Source organism: Procambarus clarkii, chromosome 5, assembly GCF_040958095.1.
Source record: "Procambarus clarkii isolate CNS0578487 chromosome 5, FALCON_Pclarkii_2.0, whole genome shotgun sequence".
In the NCBI taxonomy this organism is placed as follows: domain Eukaryota; kingdom Metazoa; phylum Arthropoda; class Malacostraca; order Decapoda; family Cambaridae; genus Procambarus; species Procambarus clarkii.
Window position 1 is genome coordinate 32,373,203 of NC_091154.1, and position 16,036 is coordinate 32,389,238.

Below are 16,036 nucleotides of genomic sequence, written 5' to 3' on the forward strand. Positions count from 1 at the left end.
ACAAGGGGAAACTGTTCAAGAAACTCAATACAGTTTCCAAGGCAAATATAATAATTCATTCTTAATTTTAGGTACATGAGGGGAGTAAGTTATTGCATTAACCGATCGAGAGCGTGACCAATCAAGTACACAAGACAAGACAGGACACAGGTGGAGACTGAGTACCCAAATGAACCACAGAGACATTAGTAAGATTTTTTAAGTGTCATAGTTAACAGGTGGAATGCATTAGGAAGTGATGTGGTGGAGGTAGACTCCATACACAGTTTCAAGTGTAGATATGATAGAGCCCAGTAAGCTCAGGAACCTGTACACCAGTTGATTGACAGTTGAGAGGCGGGACCAAAGAGTCAGAGCTCAACCCCCGCAAGCACAACAAGGTGAGTGAGCACACACACACACCCACAGTACCGGAAGCCGTGTTGGCACGGTTCAGATAAAATCATTCTTAGCAGGAATTTCCTTTGTGGTAAGATTCCGCCAACCTGTGAGCGGCGAGCGTGAGAACCTCACCCAGACAACGACGACTTACAGGGGGACGACACCGCCTCACCCCACACACACACCAACGACCTGTGTGCAGTCAACGACGGAGCCTCGCCCACGCACCGAATGTCTGTTTGTCTGTCCAAAGTAGGAGGCCACGCATTTGGGGCTAGCCTCACCCAAATTAACAAAGGGAAAGATCTGCGGTCCGGGATAAACATAGGCTGGTCGGGGTAGCAAGATTTCACCCACACCCCAACGTGTCCCAGCAAACACATTCCTCACCAACAAGCAGATGTACAGGACGATCAAGATAGGCTATCAGAATGGGTGAGAAATGTGCAGATGCAGTTTACTGCTAACAAATGAAGGGTATTGAGCCTAGGTAAAGATGCCAGTTACCAGACACAGGGCTGGCATCTATAGCGACCCCCAGCAATTTTTCAGTCTTGAAATTTGTGACTGATACCTGCTTGGTACCTGCTTGATGATGGGGTTCTGGGAGTTCTTCTACTCCCCTAGCCCGGGCCGAGGCCAGGCTTGACTACGGAAACTGCTTTCCGTAGTGTGTAGCAGTTTTGGGGGTTGAGTAATATTATATATTGTGTATGTGTTCTCACCTAATTGTGCTTGTTGATTGCGCCTCGGCTCTTTGATCCCACCTCTCAACTGTCAATCAATTGGTGTACAGCTATCTGAGCCTACTGGGCTCTATCATATCTACACTTGAAACTGTGTATGGAGTCAGCCTCCACCACATCATTGCCTAATGCATTCCATTTCTTAACTACTGTGACACTGAAAAAATTATTTATAATATCTCTGCGGCTAATTTGGGTACTTAGTTCCCACCTGTGTCCCCTTGTGCGTGTGCCCCTTGTGTTAAATAACACAGAGGGGCAAATGTGTCCCCCTGTGTCTTTATCTATATCAATTCCTCTGAGATTCTTGTATGTAGTGATCATATCTCCATTAACTCATCTTTCTTCCAACGACGTGAGGTTCAGTTCCCGTACAGTCTCTCTTTGTAGCTCATTCCTCTCAGCTCGGGTACTAGTCTGCTGGCATACCTTTGTGTATTCACCTAATTGTGCTTGCGGGGGTTGAGCTCTACTCTGTCGGCCCGCCTCTCAACTGTCAATCAATCAACTGTTACTAACTACTAACTAATTTGTTTTTCACACATACACACACCAGGAAGCAGCCCGTAGCAGCTGCCTAACTCCCAGGTACCTATTTACTGCTATGTAACGAAGGGGGGGGGGGCATCAGCGTGTGGCCCATTTGTCTTTCCGGCGGTGCCGGGGGATCGAACCCCCGTCCCTAGGTCCACGAGTCTAGAGCGCTGTTCACTCAGCCACCACCCACCCCACTGTGTGTGTGAGTGTGTACTTACCTAATTGTGCATACGAGGGTTGAGCTTTGGCTCTTTGGTCCCGCCTCTCAACTATCAATCAACTAATGTACAGGTTCCTGAGCCTACTGGGCTCTATCATATCTACATTTGAAGCTATGTATGGAGTCAGCCTCCACCACATCACTGCCTAATGCATTTTATCTGTTAATTACTCTGACACTGAAAAAGTTGTTTCAAACGTCCCTGTGGCTCATTTGGGTACTCAGTTTGTGTCCCCTTGTTCTCGTACCACCCGTGTCAAACAGTTTATCTTTATCTACCCTGTCAATTCCTCTGAGAATTTTGTAGGTAGTGATCATGTCTCCCCTTACTCTTCTGTTTTCTAGTGTCGTGACGTGCATTTCTCGCAGCCTTTCTTCGTAACTCATGCCTCTTAGTTCTGGGACTAGCCTAGTGGCATATCTCTGAACTTTTTCAAGCTTCTCCTTGTGCTTGACAAGGTACGGGCAAGGTATGCTGGGGCTGCATACTCCAGGATTGGTCTTGCATATGTGGTATACAAGGTTCTGAATGATTTCTAACACAGGTTCCTGAAGGCAGTTCTGATGTTAGCCAGCCTCGCATACGCCGCAGATGTTATTCTTTTGATGTGGGCTTCAGGAGACAGGGTTGGGCAGGGTTGTGTATTTACCTAATTGTGCTTGCGGAGGTTGAGCTCTGGCTCTTTGGTCCCGCCTTTCAACTGTCAATCAACTAATGTACAGGTTCCTGAGCCTACTGGGTTCTATCATATCTACACTTGAAGCTGTGTATGGAGTCAGCCTCCACCACATCACTTCCTAATGCATTCCATTTGTCTACTACTCTGACACTGAAAAAATTCTTTCTAACGTTTCTATGGCTCATTTGGGCACTCAATTTCCACCTGTGTCCCCCAGTGCGTGTGCCCCTTGTGGCAAATAGCCTGTCTTTACCTACCCTATCAATTTCTCTGAGAATCTTGTATGTGGTGATCATGTCCCCCTCTAACTCCTCTGTCTCCCAGTGACGTGAGGTTTAATTCCCGTAGTCTCTCCTCGTAGCTCATACCTCTCAGCTCGGGTACTAGTCTGGTGGCAAACCTTTGAACTTTTTCCAGTTTAATCTTATGCTTGAGTAGATATGGACTTCAGGCTGGAGCCGCATACTCCAGGATTGGTCTGAGTCAACACACACACACCCACACACACACAAATTGTGTGTGTGTGTGTGTGTGTGTGTGTGTGTGTGTTTGTGTGTGTGTGTGTGTGTGTGTGTGTGTGTGTGTGTGTGTGTGTGTGTGTGTGTGTGTGTGTGTGTGTGTGTGTGTATGTGTGTGTCAGCTGCTACAGTCACGTGTGACCGTTGGAGTGTACATGGTCATGTGAGCGTACCTGGGCGTGGTCTGTAACGTCTGGGAGTTAACGTGGGTGGAGTGGGGGGGGGAGGGCCGGGGGGGGAGGATTTATCATCGTCTGCTGTCATAAAATCTAACTCTGGTGCTCCGCCTCATCACATTTGTACCTGATGCTTTACGCATTTCCTAACGTTGAAAAACTTGCTCTTCAAGCTCTGAATCGCGGTAATATAACAGACGTAGGCTCACTGGATTGTTTCCAGCGTAAGTTAGACACGCATGTGAGTGAGCTTGGGTGAATGTAAACAGGAGCTGTCTCGTATAAGCCTTCTGCACTTTCCTTATTTGTTAGGTAAGCGTGTTTCCTGTGCGGGCGGGATCAAGGCCGTGTGGGCGTAGCTGTGAGGAGGAAGAGTTCCCAAAGTCCTCACGAGTGAGGCAACACCCTGGAGCTGTTAATACTCACCATAACACAAGCATCTATAAGCCCTCCTGGAGAGAGACATCGTATCCAACACCACTCTCGTCCACCTCTACACTCCTCAGCAGTGGCGTGAACTCCGGCGGGTATATATGTACTCCATACGCAACTCTTACGCCAGACGAGGTCTTTATTTACACTGAGAAATCTCTTGGATTTTGGCAGTTCTAAGTACTTACTTCCCGAGTATAAACATCGGCTCTTGTTAATCACTTATATTTTACCCCGTTCAGTCAATTGTATTCCCCCCCGCCAGATCAGTCGGTTGTGTTCCCGTGATCGTCCCAGCAGAGGCCACACATGTCGCCCTGCTCCTCGTTTTCTGTTCGCGGGTTAACAGAGAATGGAGATCGGCGGACCGAAAAATTAGCCAGGAAGCTGTCTATTACAAGCAGCGGGGTGGTTACTTGCACCCCCGTCTCCCTCCCATGCCAGGTGGTGGGGTGGTTACTTGCACCCCCGTCTCCCTCCCATGCCACGTGGTGGGGTGGTTACTTGCACCCCCTCTCCCTCCCATGCCAGGTGGTGGGGTGGTTACTTGCACCCCCCTCTCCCCCCCCTGCCAGGTGGTGGGATAGTTACTTGCCCCCCCCCCTCTCTCTCCCCCCCCCCTGCCAGGTGTTGGGGTAGTAACTTGCACCCCCCCCCCCCTGCAAGGTGGTGGGTGGTTACTTGCACCCTCTCCCCCCCCCCTCGACCCCTCACAGTGCTCAAGAGAGAACTTGACAAACACCTCCAAAGGATACCTAATCAACCAGGCTGTGACTCATACGTCAGGCTGCGAGCAGCCGCGTCCAACAGCCTGGTTGACCAGTCCAGCAACGAGAAGGCCTGATCGACGACCGGGCCGCGGGGTCGCTGAGCCCCAAAATCACCCCCAGGTAACCCCCAGGCAGGTGGAACACCACCCCAGGAGCGAGGCTCCACAAGGTGACGCACCTCTACGTTACTTCCACTAATTGCTAGACAATAACGAAATAAATTGTACGTTAACATTTGACAAAGATATATAATTATAAAAATATGAAAAGCCAAAAAATGAACAATTAATAATATAACAAAAAAAAAAAATATACAACAAATATAACAAATTAAAAGTATACTTTATATGGTTTTCTTCGCCGTATATAAAAGGTGTGAAGGGCAATTGTTTACCTTTACGGGCTATTCATGCCCGTGCCGCCTCTTGCGTGGCTTAATCTTTATCAATCAAATTGTTTACCTGTAAACACATTTTTCATCTCTTAGTATACACAACCTGCGCCCCCGGGAACCTTTCTATCTTATGGGATATTTACATTTTGGGGGCGGGAATTGTGTGTAAAAAATCCTAAAGGATAAAAAAAAAAGAGTAAAACAATATGGCTTTGAAGCAACTATTTACCCGCGTGTGGATCCCGAGGCATTACAAGGTACACAAGTGAGCCTTTGTCCGACCCACAAACCACAAAGAAAACGCAGGAGGGTGACCAATCACGTTCACCAAGAGTTAACCAGATTAAAAGACTGCAATATTAATTAACCCAAAAAATACCACACACACACACCCACACACAGACAGACTATTGGCTAAAGGCAGAGATGTTTGGATCCATTGTAGCGAGAAGGAAGACAAAAGATGTGAGGTTTTTCTTACCTTTCTTGAGGAGGTGTTTGATCCTCTTGGTCCTGCCGGTGAGCACCGCCAGGTGGAGCTCGTCCGGGGACTTCTCCTGCGGGCCCCGGCACAGAGCTCTCATTGGTGACGGCAACATCGTCCCAACCTCCAACTGGCACAAATCACCTCACTACAACCCACCTTAACGAGCACTTGAACCGAACCGGCGTTTCAGAGCGATCAACACGCTTGTAATTTCACCCGTAAGCTTCCCGCACTTCACTTATTCACCGCTAACAAACAACTACGATGAAAAAAAATGATAATGTTTCGCAACAGAGTCACATTAGAAAGAAACAACTTTCCCGGTACGAAAAACTATAAAAACTGAGAGTTATAGAGGGAAGGTGTAAAGGTTGAGCGGTGAGAGAGCGCGCCGCTAGGCTTCACCGCCCTCGACTTAACCTCTGGTAGCACTCCAGCGACTATTGGGGTCTTGTGTAGCAGAGTGGTGGCGTCCACAACACACACCCTGACTCTCAACACGGCACTACCACGTATACACAAAATAGGCCAATTAACTCTTCACTTTGTGACATGACAGTCGCGTACCCACACACTCGCATCACACGTTAATATATGAGTTTCCTCGGTGTTCTACGCGCGCAGGGGTGCACTAGTGTCGTCGTCCGTGTTGATGGGAGGGCCGCGTCCTGCTAGCACAGTGGCCGCTGACGAGGATGTCCCCGAGGCTGGCAGAAGACAGTGGTGGGTCCCGGGGGTCACAGGCCAGCTTCGCCAACCATCGTATCTGCAACACAAATATGTACCTTATCAAATCACCTTCCCGAGATTAACTGCACTATTGTAATTGTCCACGTTACATGCCATGGATGTGAGGAGTATGTACTACATCTTCACTATGGTAAAGCTCAACACACAGCTAAACTAACACATCGTCGCTATCAGCAGGATTGAAACATTGCACTCGATAAAATATATGAAAACGTTCGTATAATTGTGACAAAAAACAATATACACAATGTACAACCAAATGCAGTGAATAGATGATAATGACCATAAAGCACAGCAGTGAATATATAATACAAAAAAATACAATACAGTCCAAGATGCAAATAACACAATAAAATACTCTCAGTGTATATCAGAGACGACACGGAGCTCCTCGAGAAATGCGCCCTACGACTGCTCTAGCACCATGTGGGTGCTACACCCTGGACCATGTTGTAACATGCATGACCCCCCCCCCACCCTTAGAGTTTACACCCAGGGAAGCCTTCTCCAAGAGGTCAGCCCAGATGACCTCCGGATTATCTTGTATGTTGATTAAAAAATTCCTGGGTTAGTCTTAGTCAGCATAGTTTCAAGTATGTAAAATTTCATGATACTCTTGTCAAACATTGCAATGGAATTAGACTACAGATTCTTATGTGTAAACATCCATGGATCTCCCCCTTTTGGCCAGGTCAGAGGTCAGTCACACGTAATTAATAACTCCTCTCTTGAAGAGAGTATGGTGAATGTCAAACAAGCTTAATTGAAATATTTTCAAGTGTTTGTGCACGTGTGGCCCGACCCTCCTGGCATTTCTGATCTAGGTAGCAACAGTAAATCTTCCCTTTCCCCTTTTTCGAGGGTATATATTGGTCCTGTAGAGACTTAGGGACAGAGAGTGCGGGACACCGGGATCGAGAGCGGGTCTGTGAAGAACATCTCAGCCAGGGAGAGACAGAGGTCTTAAGGTAATGTGTGTGATCTCTGAGGTTTTGGTTCCATGTCCAAATTTCTTAACTTTTGGCCAATGTTAGAGTAGGATTTATAAGTTGTGATTAGCATAATTTTGGTATCTCAATAAACTCATGTTAAATTTCCCGTCTGTGTCAATTGTTGAATCCTCTAAGCCTTTTGGATATAGTGGCTGACAACCATCCCATAATTAATGACAGTCATAGAAAGTACTCTCCAAGTCAAGCAATGTTTCTTGCCTCGTTGCTTGATATAGTCTCAATGGTCAAGGCAGATGGTGGCAGCGTATTAAATCCTTGTGTTAGCATTTCCTTGTTTCGCAGTGTACCTCTTGGTTCCGGTGTAACCATCATATGTCAGCTCATATTACCGTGTTCAATAACAGTGTTACCAAGTGCAACTGATAGGAAGTGTTACTCAGGATAAGTAGTAGTGTTTACATTATTAGTTTAGTATCCATTATAGTGGTGTTACATATAGCTCGGGTGTTACAATGTGGGATCTACACCACAGAGCCTACAACTGCAGCTGTTCCTCAATGTTGCTTGGAAGGGTGGCTGGCTGTCACATGACACCCCCCCCTCCCCCCACACTTCTCTAGCAGTCAAGAGAGCATTAAAATAAATCATAAATATTGCTATTGAGGAAATATGACACCCCAAGGCTACGAATTATCTTCACGTTCAAATTCGAGAAAAAACATTGTTGTAATTGTTGGTAATAATTGGTGAAAATATTGTGGAAATAATAATACTAATAATACTACTACTACTACTACTACTACTACTACTACTACTACTACTACTACTACTAATAATAATAATAATAATAATAATAATAATAATAATAATAATAATAGTTGTTGTCTCACCGGGCGGTGCTGGGCACTGACCAATATTTTGTACATTCATTACACACAAACTTGATACCTTTTCCGTACTGATTGACTGATGAAGATTAAACCACCCAAAAGGTGGCACGGGCATGAATAGCCCGTAAGTGGTGGCCCTTTTGAGCCATTACCAGTATCAAGAGCTGATACTGGAGATCTGTGGAGGTGCGAATGCACCCTGCATGGCGGGAGATGTCTCCCTTGTGAATGTGTTATGAAGATGAAGCCACCCAAAAGGTGGCACGGGCATGAATAGCTCGTAAGTGGTGGCCCTTTTGAGCCATCACTAGTATCAAGAGCTGATACTGGAGATCTGTGGAGGCGCGACTGCACCCTGCGTGACGGGAGATGTCTTTTTTTTTCCGTACTAATTATCATCTCTAAATGAAGGAGCTTCACCTCTCTTATCAAAAACATGTCCCCATCTTAAGAAGCGTCGGCATTAAAATGACGATGATGATGATGATGAGGATGATGATGATGATGATGATGATGATGATGATGATGATGATGATGATGATGATGATGATGATGATGATGATGATGATGATGATGATGATGATGATGGTGATTTCCAGAGTTCGACGTTTATCAACTGGATGTCCTACACAAGACTGGACTGACTACGCTAAAGCTTACCAATAAAAGTTCTTCCCTGGCGGTGGTGGCAGCGCTCAAGCCGCCTCACCCGGGTACACATTATTGACAACAGACCACAAACTCCTCACAAACAATGAACAACAATTTAACGTTAACGTCTCAATTAAGAACAGATCTATGTCTGGCTGTAAACACAAGTACGATACAACTTGATTGGAAGCCATTTAATGCTTGCAACGAAGAAAGGGAATCAGAAATAATTAAGATGTCTACTGCGGTGTTTTCAATCATTTTGAGTCCAACGAGGATAGTCAACAGTTCACCTTGCAAACCGGATGCCAAATTATTGCCTCTTGCAATCCCTTCAGTTGTGTTGCTGTCAGACTAGTGAACAATGGCAGTGCTTCCCGCCCTCCCTGTAGCTCAATGGTGAGATCCGGCGGAGTACTGTATCGTCTGTGTGAGGCTGTTCTCAATCTGTGCCTTGTGTGGTGTGTCCCGAGGTCCTTAGCAGCAGGCTGGGCGTGAGGGCTGTGTGTGGCTACCTTCATGGTGGGGCGGGTGTAGGCGTCACCAGGCCGTACTGTGTTATCAGTCACGGTGTTAGGTAGTGATGCTCTTATAAGTGTCAACACAGCTGGAGAAATCCAAACATTTTAATATGAGAGGCTGTTCTTTGAATCCAACTGGAATTTACCCTATCAGGGAGCCGGTCGGCCGAGCGGACAGCACGCTGGACTTGTGATCCTGTGATCCTGGGTTCGATCCCAGGCGCCGGCGAGAAACAATGGGCAGAGTTTCTTTCACCCTATGCCCCTGTTACCTAGCAGTAAAATAGGTACCTGGGTGTTAGTCAGCTGTCACGGGCTGCTTCCCGGGGGTGGAGGCCTGGTCCAGGACTGGGCCGCGGGGACACTAAAAAGCCCCGAAATCATCTCAAGATAGATCTAGCGCCTTCAACTGAGACACGTGGGGCACTGCAAGACACTAGACCTAGACACGGGGATACACTAACACCCTATAGCAAGATGCGTCCTTGAAGGCCATGCCATAGACAGCATACCTCCTACTAGACAAGTAGAACACACTACAAGGAAAGGAAACAGGGACAGACGACAACCCTTTCTTAAAAGTCTACAGTGACCTCTGGAGAAGGTGTCATGTATCCTTCCCCATTAGCCGGACTTCCGGGGGATGTGAGTAGGGGGGGGGGAGGCAGGGGTGTCATGAGGGTCGGGGAGGTTGGGAGCGGAGATGGGGCTAGCAGGAAGGATGTTGGGGATGATGGGTGCGGGGGAGGGGGAGAGGGGAGGCGACAACAGCACTCTAGGGGGGAGTACGGATGGTAAAGAGGGGGGGGAGGAAGATAGGGTGGTGGGATAGGGAGGGGGGGTTACCCACCTATCTGTTACTATAATTATAACGTGTGTTGGTTAGATGTAATTCTTAATGTAAAATTTTTCAGTTAAGGTTGAGGGGGCCTCGTAGCCTGGTGGATAGCGCGCAGGACTCGTAATCCTGTGGTGCGGGTTCGATTCCCGCACGAGGCAGAAACAAATGGGCAAAGTTTCTTCATCCTGAATGCCCCTGTTACCTAGCAGTAAATAGGTACCCGGGAGTTAGTCAGCTGTCACGGGCTGCTTCCTGGGGGTGGAGGCCTGGTCGAGGACCGGGCCGCGGGGACACTAAAGCCCCGAAATCATCTCAAGATAACCTCAAGATAAGGTCTGATCAACATTTTGTGTGCCCCTCTGCATTACTTTTTTATTAGATTTTGTTTATTATTATTTCTGCGCTACCGCTCACCAGACGAGTATGGGGTGCACAATAAGCTAGCGGCCTCCGGTGGCAATAATGAAAATATTTGTTTACATGATCAGCTGACCAGAGGCATGGGGGAAAATGGCGGCTCCTGCCAGTTGGATTAAAAACCCTGTACCGACTTAAACCGCCGCCGTTAATGGTTCCATCAGTACGGGTAACGAGGGGCCGTTAATGGTTCCATCAGTACGGGTAACGAGGGGCCGTTAATGGCTCCATCAGTACGGGTAACGAGGGGCCGTTAATGGCTACAGCAGTACGGGTAACGAGGGGCCGTTAATGGCTCCATCAGTACGGGTAACGAGGGGTCGTTAATGGCTCCAGCAGTACGGGTAACGAGGTGCCGTTAATGGCTCCATCAGTACGGGTAACGAGGGGTCGTTAATGGCTCCATCAGTACGGGTAACGAGGGGCCGTTAATGGCTCCATCAGTACGGGTAACGAGGGGCCGTTAATGGCTCCATCAGTACGGGTAACGAGGGGCCGTTAATAGCTCCATCAGTACGGGTAACGAGGGGCCGTTAATGGCTCCATCAGTACGGGTAACGAGGGGCCGTTAATGGCTCCATCAGTACGGGTAACGAGGGGCCGTTAATGGCTCCATCAGTACGGGTAACGAGGGGCCGTTAATGGTTCCATCAGTACGGGTAACGAGGGGCCGTTAATGGCTCCATCAGTACGGGTAACGAGGGGCCGTTAATGGCTCCATCAGTACCGGTAACGAGAACTCAATGGGAACTCAATGACGTTAATAATTAATTATGTTTACAATGATAAATATTTTTATACAGTGAACACTGGGACAAGTCTGGTGGCAAACCTTTGAACCTTTTCCAGTTTAGTCTTATCCTTGACTAGATATGGACTCCATGCTGGGGCTGCATACTCCAGGATTGGCCTGACATATGTGGTATACAAAGTTCTGAATGATTCCTTATACAAGTTTCTGAATGCCGTTCTTATGATGGCCAGCCTGGCATATGCTGCTGATGTTATCCTCTTGATATGTGCTGCAGGAGACAGGTCTGGCGTGATATCAACCCCCAAGTCTTTTTCTCTCTCTGACTTTTGAAGAATTTCATCTCCCAAATGATATCTTGTATCTGGCCTCCTGCTCCCTACACCTATCTTCATTACATTACATTTGCTTGGGTTAAAATCTAACAACCATTTGTTTGACCATTCCTTCAGCTTGTCTAGGTCTTCTGAAGCCTCAAGCAATCCTTCTCTGTCTTAATCCTTCTCAATCCTTCTTAATCCTTACATATATCAGAAACAAGATAGGACCGAGTACAGAGCCTTGTGGGACTCCACTGGTGACTTCACGCCAATCTGAGGTCTCACCCCTCACCGTAACTCTCTGCTTCCTATTGCTTCCCTTATCCACTGGAGCACCTTACCAGCTACACCTGCCTGTCTCTCCAGCTTATGTACCAGCCTCTTATGCGGTACTGTGTGAAAGGCTTTCCGACAATCCAAGAAAATAGTCCGCCCAGCCCTCTCTTTCTTGCTTAATCTGTGTCACCTGATCGTAGAATTCTATTAAGCCAGTCAGGCAAGATTTACCCTGGTGATTCAAGATTTTGTGTGTGTGTGTGTGCATATGTGTGTGTGTGTGTGTGTGTGTGTGTGTGTGTGTGTGTGTGTGTGTGTGTGTGTGTGTGTGTGTGTGTGTGTGTGTGTGAAATTGAAATAAGTTTATTGAGGTAAAATACACACAAAGGGATGAGGTAGCTCAAGCTATTCTCACCCCATATGTGTGTGTGTGTGTGTGTGTGTGTGTGTGTGTGTGTGTGTGTGTGTGTGTGTGTGTGTGTGTGTGTGTGACCTTTATAAACGCACATTAGTGACGCTATGTAAAAAGACACTTCAAACACTGTTTATGAAGGACAGACGTAAATATGTTTATTTATCTTTGTAGGTTAAATTAGCATTTTAAAAGCACTACAATCAACCACATATTGTTTACCTAATCACTGAATTATATATTTAACAGATCTCTAACCCTGTCCATGGAGAATAGAAGATGTATATATATATATATATATATATATATATATATATATATATATATATATATATATATATATATATATATATATATATATATGTCGTACCTAATAGCCAGAACGCACTTCTGAGCCTACTATGCAAGGCCCGATTTGCCTAATAAGCCAAGTTTTCCTGAATTAATATTTTTTCTCTAATTTTTTTCTTATGAAATGATAAAGCTACCCATTTCATTATGTATGAGGTCAATTTTTTTTATTGGAGTTAAAATTAACGTAGATATATGACCGAACCTAACCAACCCTACCTAACCTAACCTAACCTATCTTTATAGGTTAGGTTAGGTTAGGTAGCAGAAAAAGTTAGGTTAGGTTAGGTTAGGTAGGTTAGGTAGTCGAAAAACAATTAATTCATGAAAACTTGGCTTATTAGGCAAATCGGGCCTTGCATAGTAGGCTCAGAAGTGCGTTCTGGCTATTAGGTACGACATATATATATATATATATATATATATATATATATATATATATATATATATATATATATATATATATATATAATATATAATATATAATATATATATATTATATATATATATATATATATATATATATATATATATATTATATATATAATATATATTATATTTATAATATATATATATATATATATATATATATATATATATATATATATATATATATATATATATATATATATATATATATGACTGAAAATTCACACCCCAGAAGTGACTCGAACCCATACTGCCAGGAGCAACGCAACTGGTATCTGCAGGACGCCTTAATCCGCTTGACCATCAAGACCGGACATAAGGAAGTGACAGCCGAAGCTATATGAACCACTTCCCCGCCGGCACTCGGATGGTAATCTTGGTAATCTAATCAAATCACCTCATTCTTTGGGGCACACGTGAGGCTATCACTTCCTTATGTCCAGTCGTGATGATCAAGCAGATTATGGCGTCCTGTAGATACCAGTTGCGCTGCTCCTGGCAGTATGGGTTCGAGTCACTTCTGGGGTGTGAGTTTTTAGTCGTATATAGTCCTAGGGACCATTCAGGCTTGTTCGCATATATATATATATATATATATATATATATATATATATATATATATATATATATATATATGTCGTACCTAGTAGCCAGAACGCACTTCTCAGCCTACTATGCAAGGCCCGATTTGCTTAATAAGCCAAGTTTTCCTGAATTAATATATTTTCTCTAATTTTGTTCTTATGAAATGATAAAGCTACCCATTTCAATATGTATGAGGTCAATTTTTTTTATTGGAGTTAAAATTAACGTAGATATATGACCGAACGTAACCAACCCTACCTAACCTAACCTAACCTATCTTTATAGGTTAGGTTAGGTTAGGTAGCCGAAAAAGTTAGGTTAGGTTAGGTTAGGTTAGGTAGGTTAGGCAGTCGAAAAAACATTAATTCATGAAAACTTGGCTTATTAGGCAAATCGGGCCTTGCATAGTAGGCTGAGAAGTGCGTTCTGGCTACTAGGTACGACATATATATATATATATATATATATATATATATATATATATATATATATATATATATATATATATGCTGGTTAGCATTGTAAATGTGTGGCCACGTTTGAGTAGAAAAAAACAATTAATACATGAATCTTCTATTGTTCCAAGTGAGGCAATTTCTATTTGTATCCCGCCAGGGAGCCGGTCGGCCGAGCGGATAGCACGCTGGATTTTTTATTCTGTGGTCCTGGGTTCGATCCCAGGCGCCGGCGAGAAACAATGGGCAGAGTTTCTTTCACCCTATGCCCCTGTTACCTAGCAGTAAAATAGGTACCTGGGTGTTAGTCAGCTGTCACGGGCTGCTTCCTGGAGGTGGAGGCCTGGTCGAGGACCGGGCCGCGGGGACACTAAAGCCCCGAAATCATCTCAAGATAACCACCACCCCCACTTGTTCCACACATCAATCCAACGTCAATCGAGTTCTTTTCGAAATTTAACACTGAATTCAATTTTTTGAATTTTGAATTTTTTGAATGAATTGAAATTTTGAATTCAAAATTTCGACTCCTATTTTGTTGACTAGGCTGTACTTGCTGTTTCAATAGTCGTGTGTCCAGCCCGATCATCACTCCATTTACCACTCCGTAACAAATGCAACTGATTTTGCCTAACCAGAAAAGTGCGTACCCAGGCAACCCCTCTAACCTAGCGAGGCTGATGTACAGATGATAAAAGATTAAGCCACCCAAGAGGTGGCACGGGCATGAATTGCCCGTAAACTGATGTACAGAAAGAGACAATATTAATGTGATTTCATGTATACAAAAGGGAGGCATTTTTCACGGATTATTCAATTGCATCGGAAATGCGACGTTATTAGGCGATGGGGACGGGATGTAGCTGCTGGGCCCCAAGCCCAGTAGTCTCCAGAGTGAGTTCTACCCAACCTGTTGTTCACTCACCCTTTAAACACGGCCGTTATCATAAAGATACACGTTATCACACACGTACCTGGCGTATTTACCTCACCAGGCCGGGTGATATCATTGACCCGCTCAGGTGCTCACGTAGCTGTGCGTGCTTCAGCTCTCCGGTCCCGCCTCTCAGGTGTTAATCAGCTGGTGTAAAGGTTGCCACACCCTTTACGTTTTTGCCATATCTGCCTTCCAATCCCTGCTTAGAATCTGCCTCCACGAAACCACTCCAGTTTCGTCCATTTCTGTAATATTCTGTCACTAATATATATTGTCTGACAACCCTGTGGCTCCTTCGGGGTACTTGGCTTCTACCTCGCTCAACTACTTGGACAGGACGGTAGAGTGACGGTCTCCCTGCTGACAGGCCGGCGTCCCTTCCCTGACCGTCCATGTGGCTGGCCTCCATTCCTTTCCCTCCGTCCATTCCTAAATCCTTTCCCTCACATCCCTCTGAAATGCTACATAGTCTTAATGACTTAATTAGTACTCTTTCCTGATAATTATCTTACCTTGGCTTCTACCTGTGCCTTCTTATCCATGTGCCTATCTACCTTGTGTGTTATCTACCTGTGTCTTCTTATCCAAAAAATCACCTGATACGTGGTATATGTGGCATATATGATACGTGGTATATGTGGCATATATGATACGTGGTATATCACTCTATACGTGGTACAGAGCCCAGAATGAATCTTTCAGATTTAATTCTTTCCTTCTATCTAGAATATCATTTTCCGGTTGGTATAGTGCTGCCCGGTCTCCTATATCCATTAGACAGCCCAAAACAGGTAGTATATCTAAGGCTAATTATACAATCACTAGTTTGATCTTTGTTACAGTTTGTTCAACTGTTCTTGCAATTGTTCAACTGTTTTTGCAATTGTTCAACTGTTCTTCGTGTTTATGTTTCTAGTCGAGTGGGCGCTGCCTTCCGCCTCTGGGAAATTGATGGATTGACTGATGAAGATTAAGCCAGCCAAGAGGTGGCACGGGCATGAATAGCCCGCAAGTGGCAGAGGGTCGTAAGTGGTAGAATGACCTCTGGAAGGTCATTCATGTCAGTGTGGAGCAGGTTGGGTGCTGGTGATGACTCTCACTCTCACTACCGGTATCTGTCACAGTCACTGGAGAACGCTTTCTCTCACACTTGGTC

General features: G+C 45.2%; 1 protein-coding gene across 4 annotated transcripts in view; it reads right to left on the minus strand.

The window, feature by feature from the left end:
* The window catches only part of LOC123747858 (serine-rich adhesin for platelets), a 253,551-nt gene that overhangs the window by 191,409 nt on the left and 46,106 nt on the right, over window positions 1-16,036 (minus strand). For all 4 annotated transcript variants that reach the window (XM_069300602.1, XM_069300615.1, XM_069300609.1 and 1 more), the window contains exon 2: window positions 5,336-6,107. In XM_069300602.1, coding sequence (XP_069156703.1) covers window positions 5,336-5,453 — 118 coding nt within the window. In that variant the 5' untranslated portion in view covers window positions 5,454-6,107. The remainder of the gene's footprint in view (window positions 1-5,335; window positions 6,108-16,036) is intronic.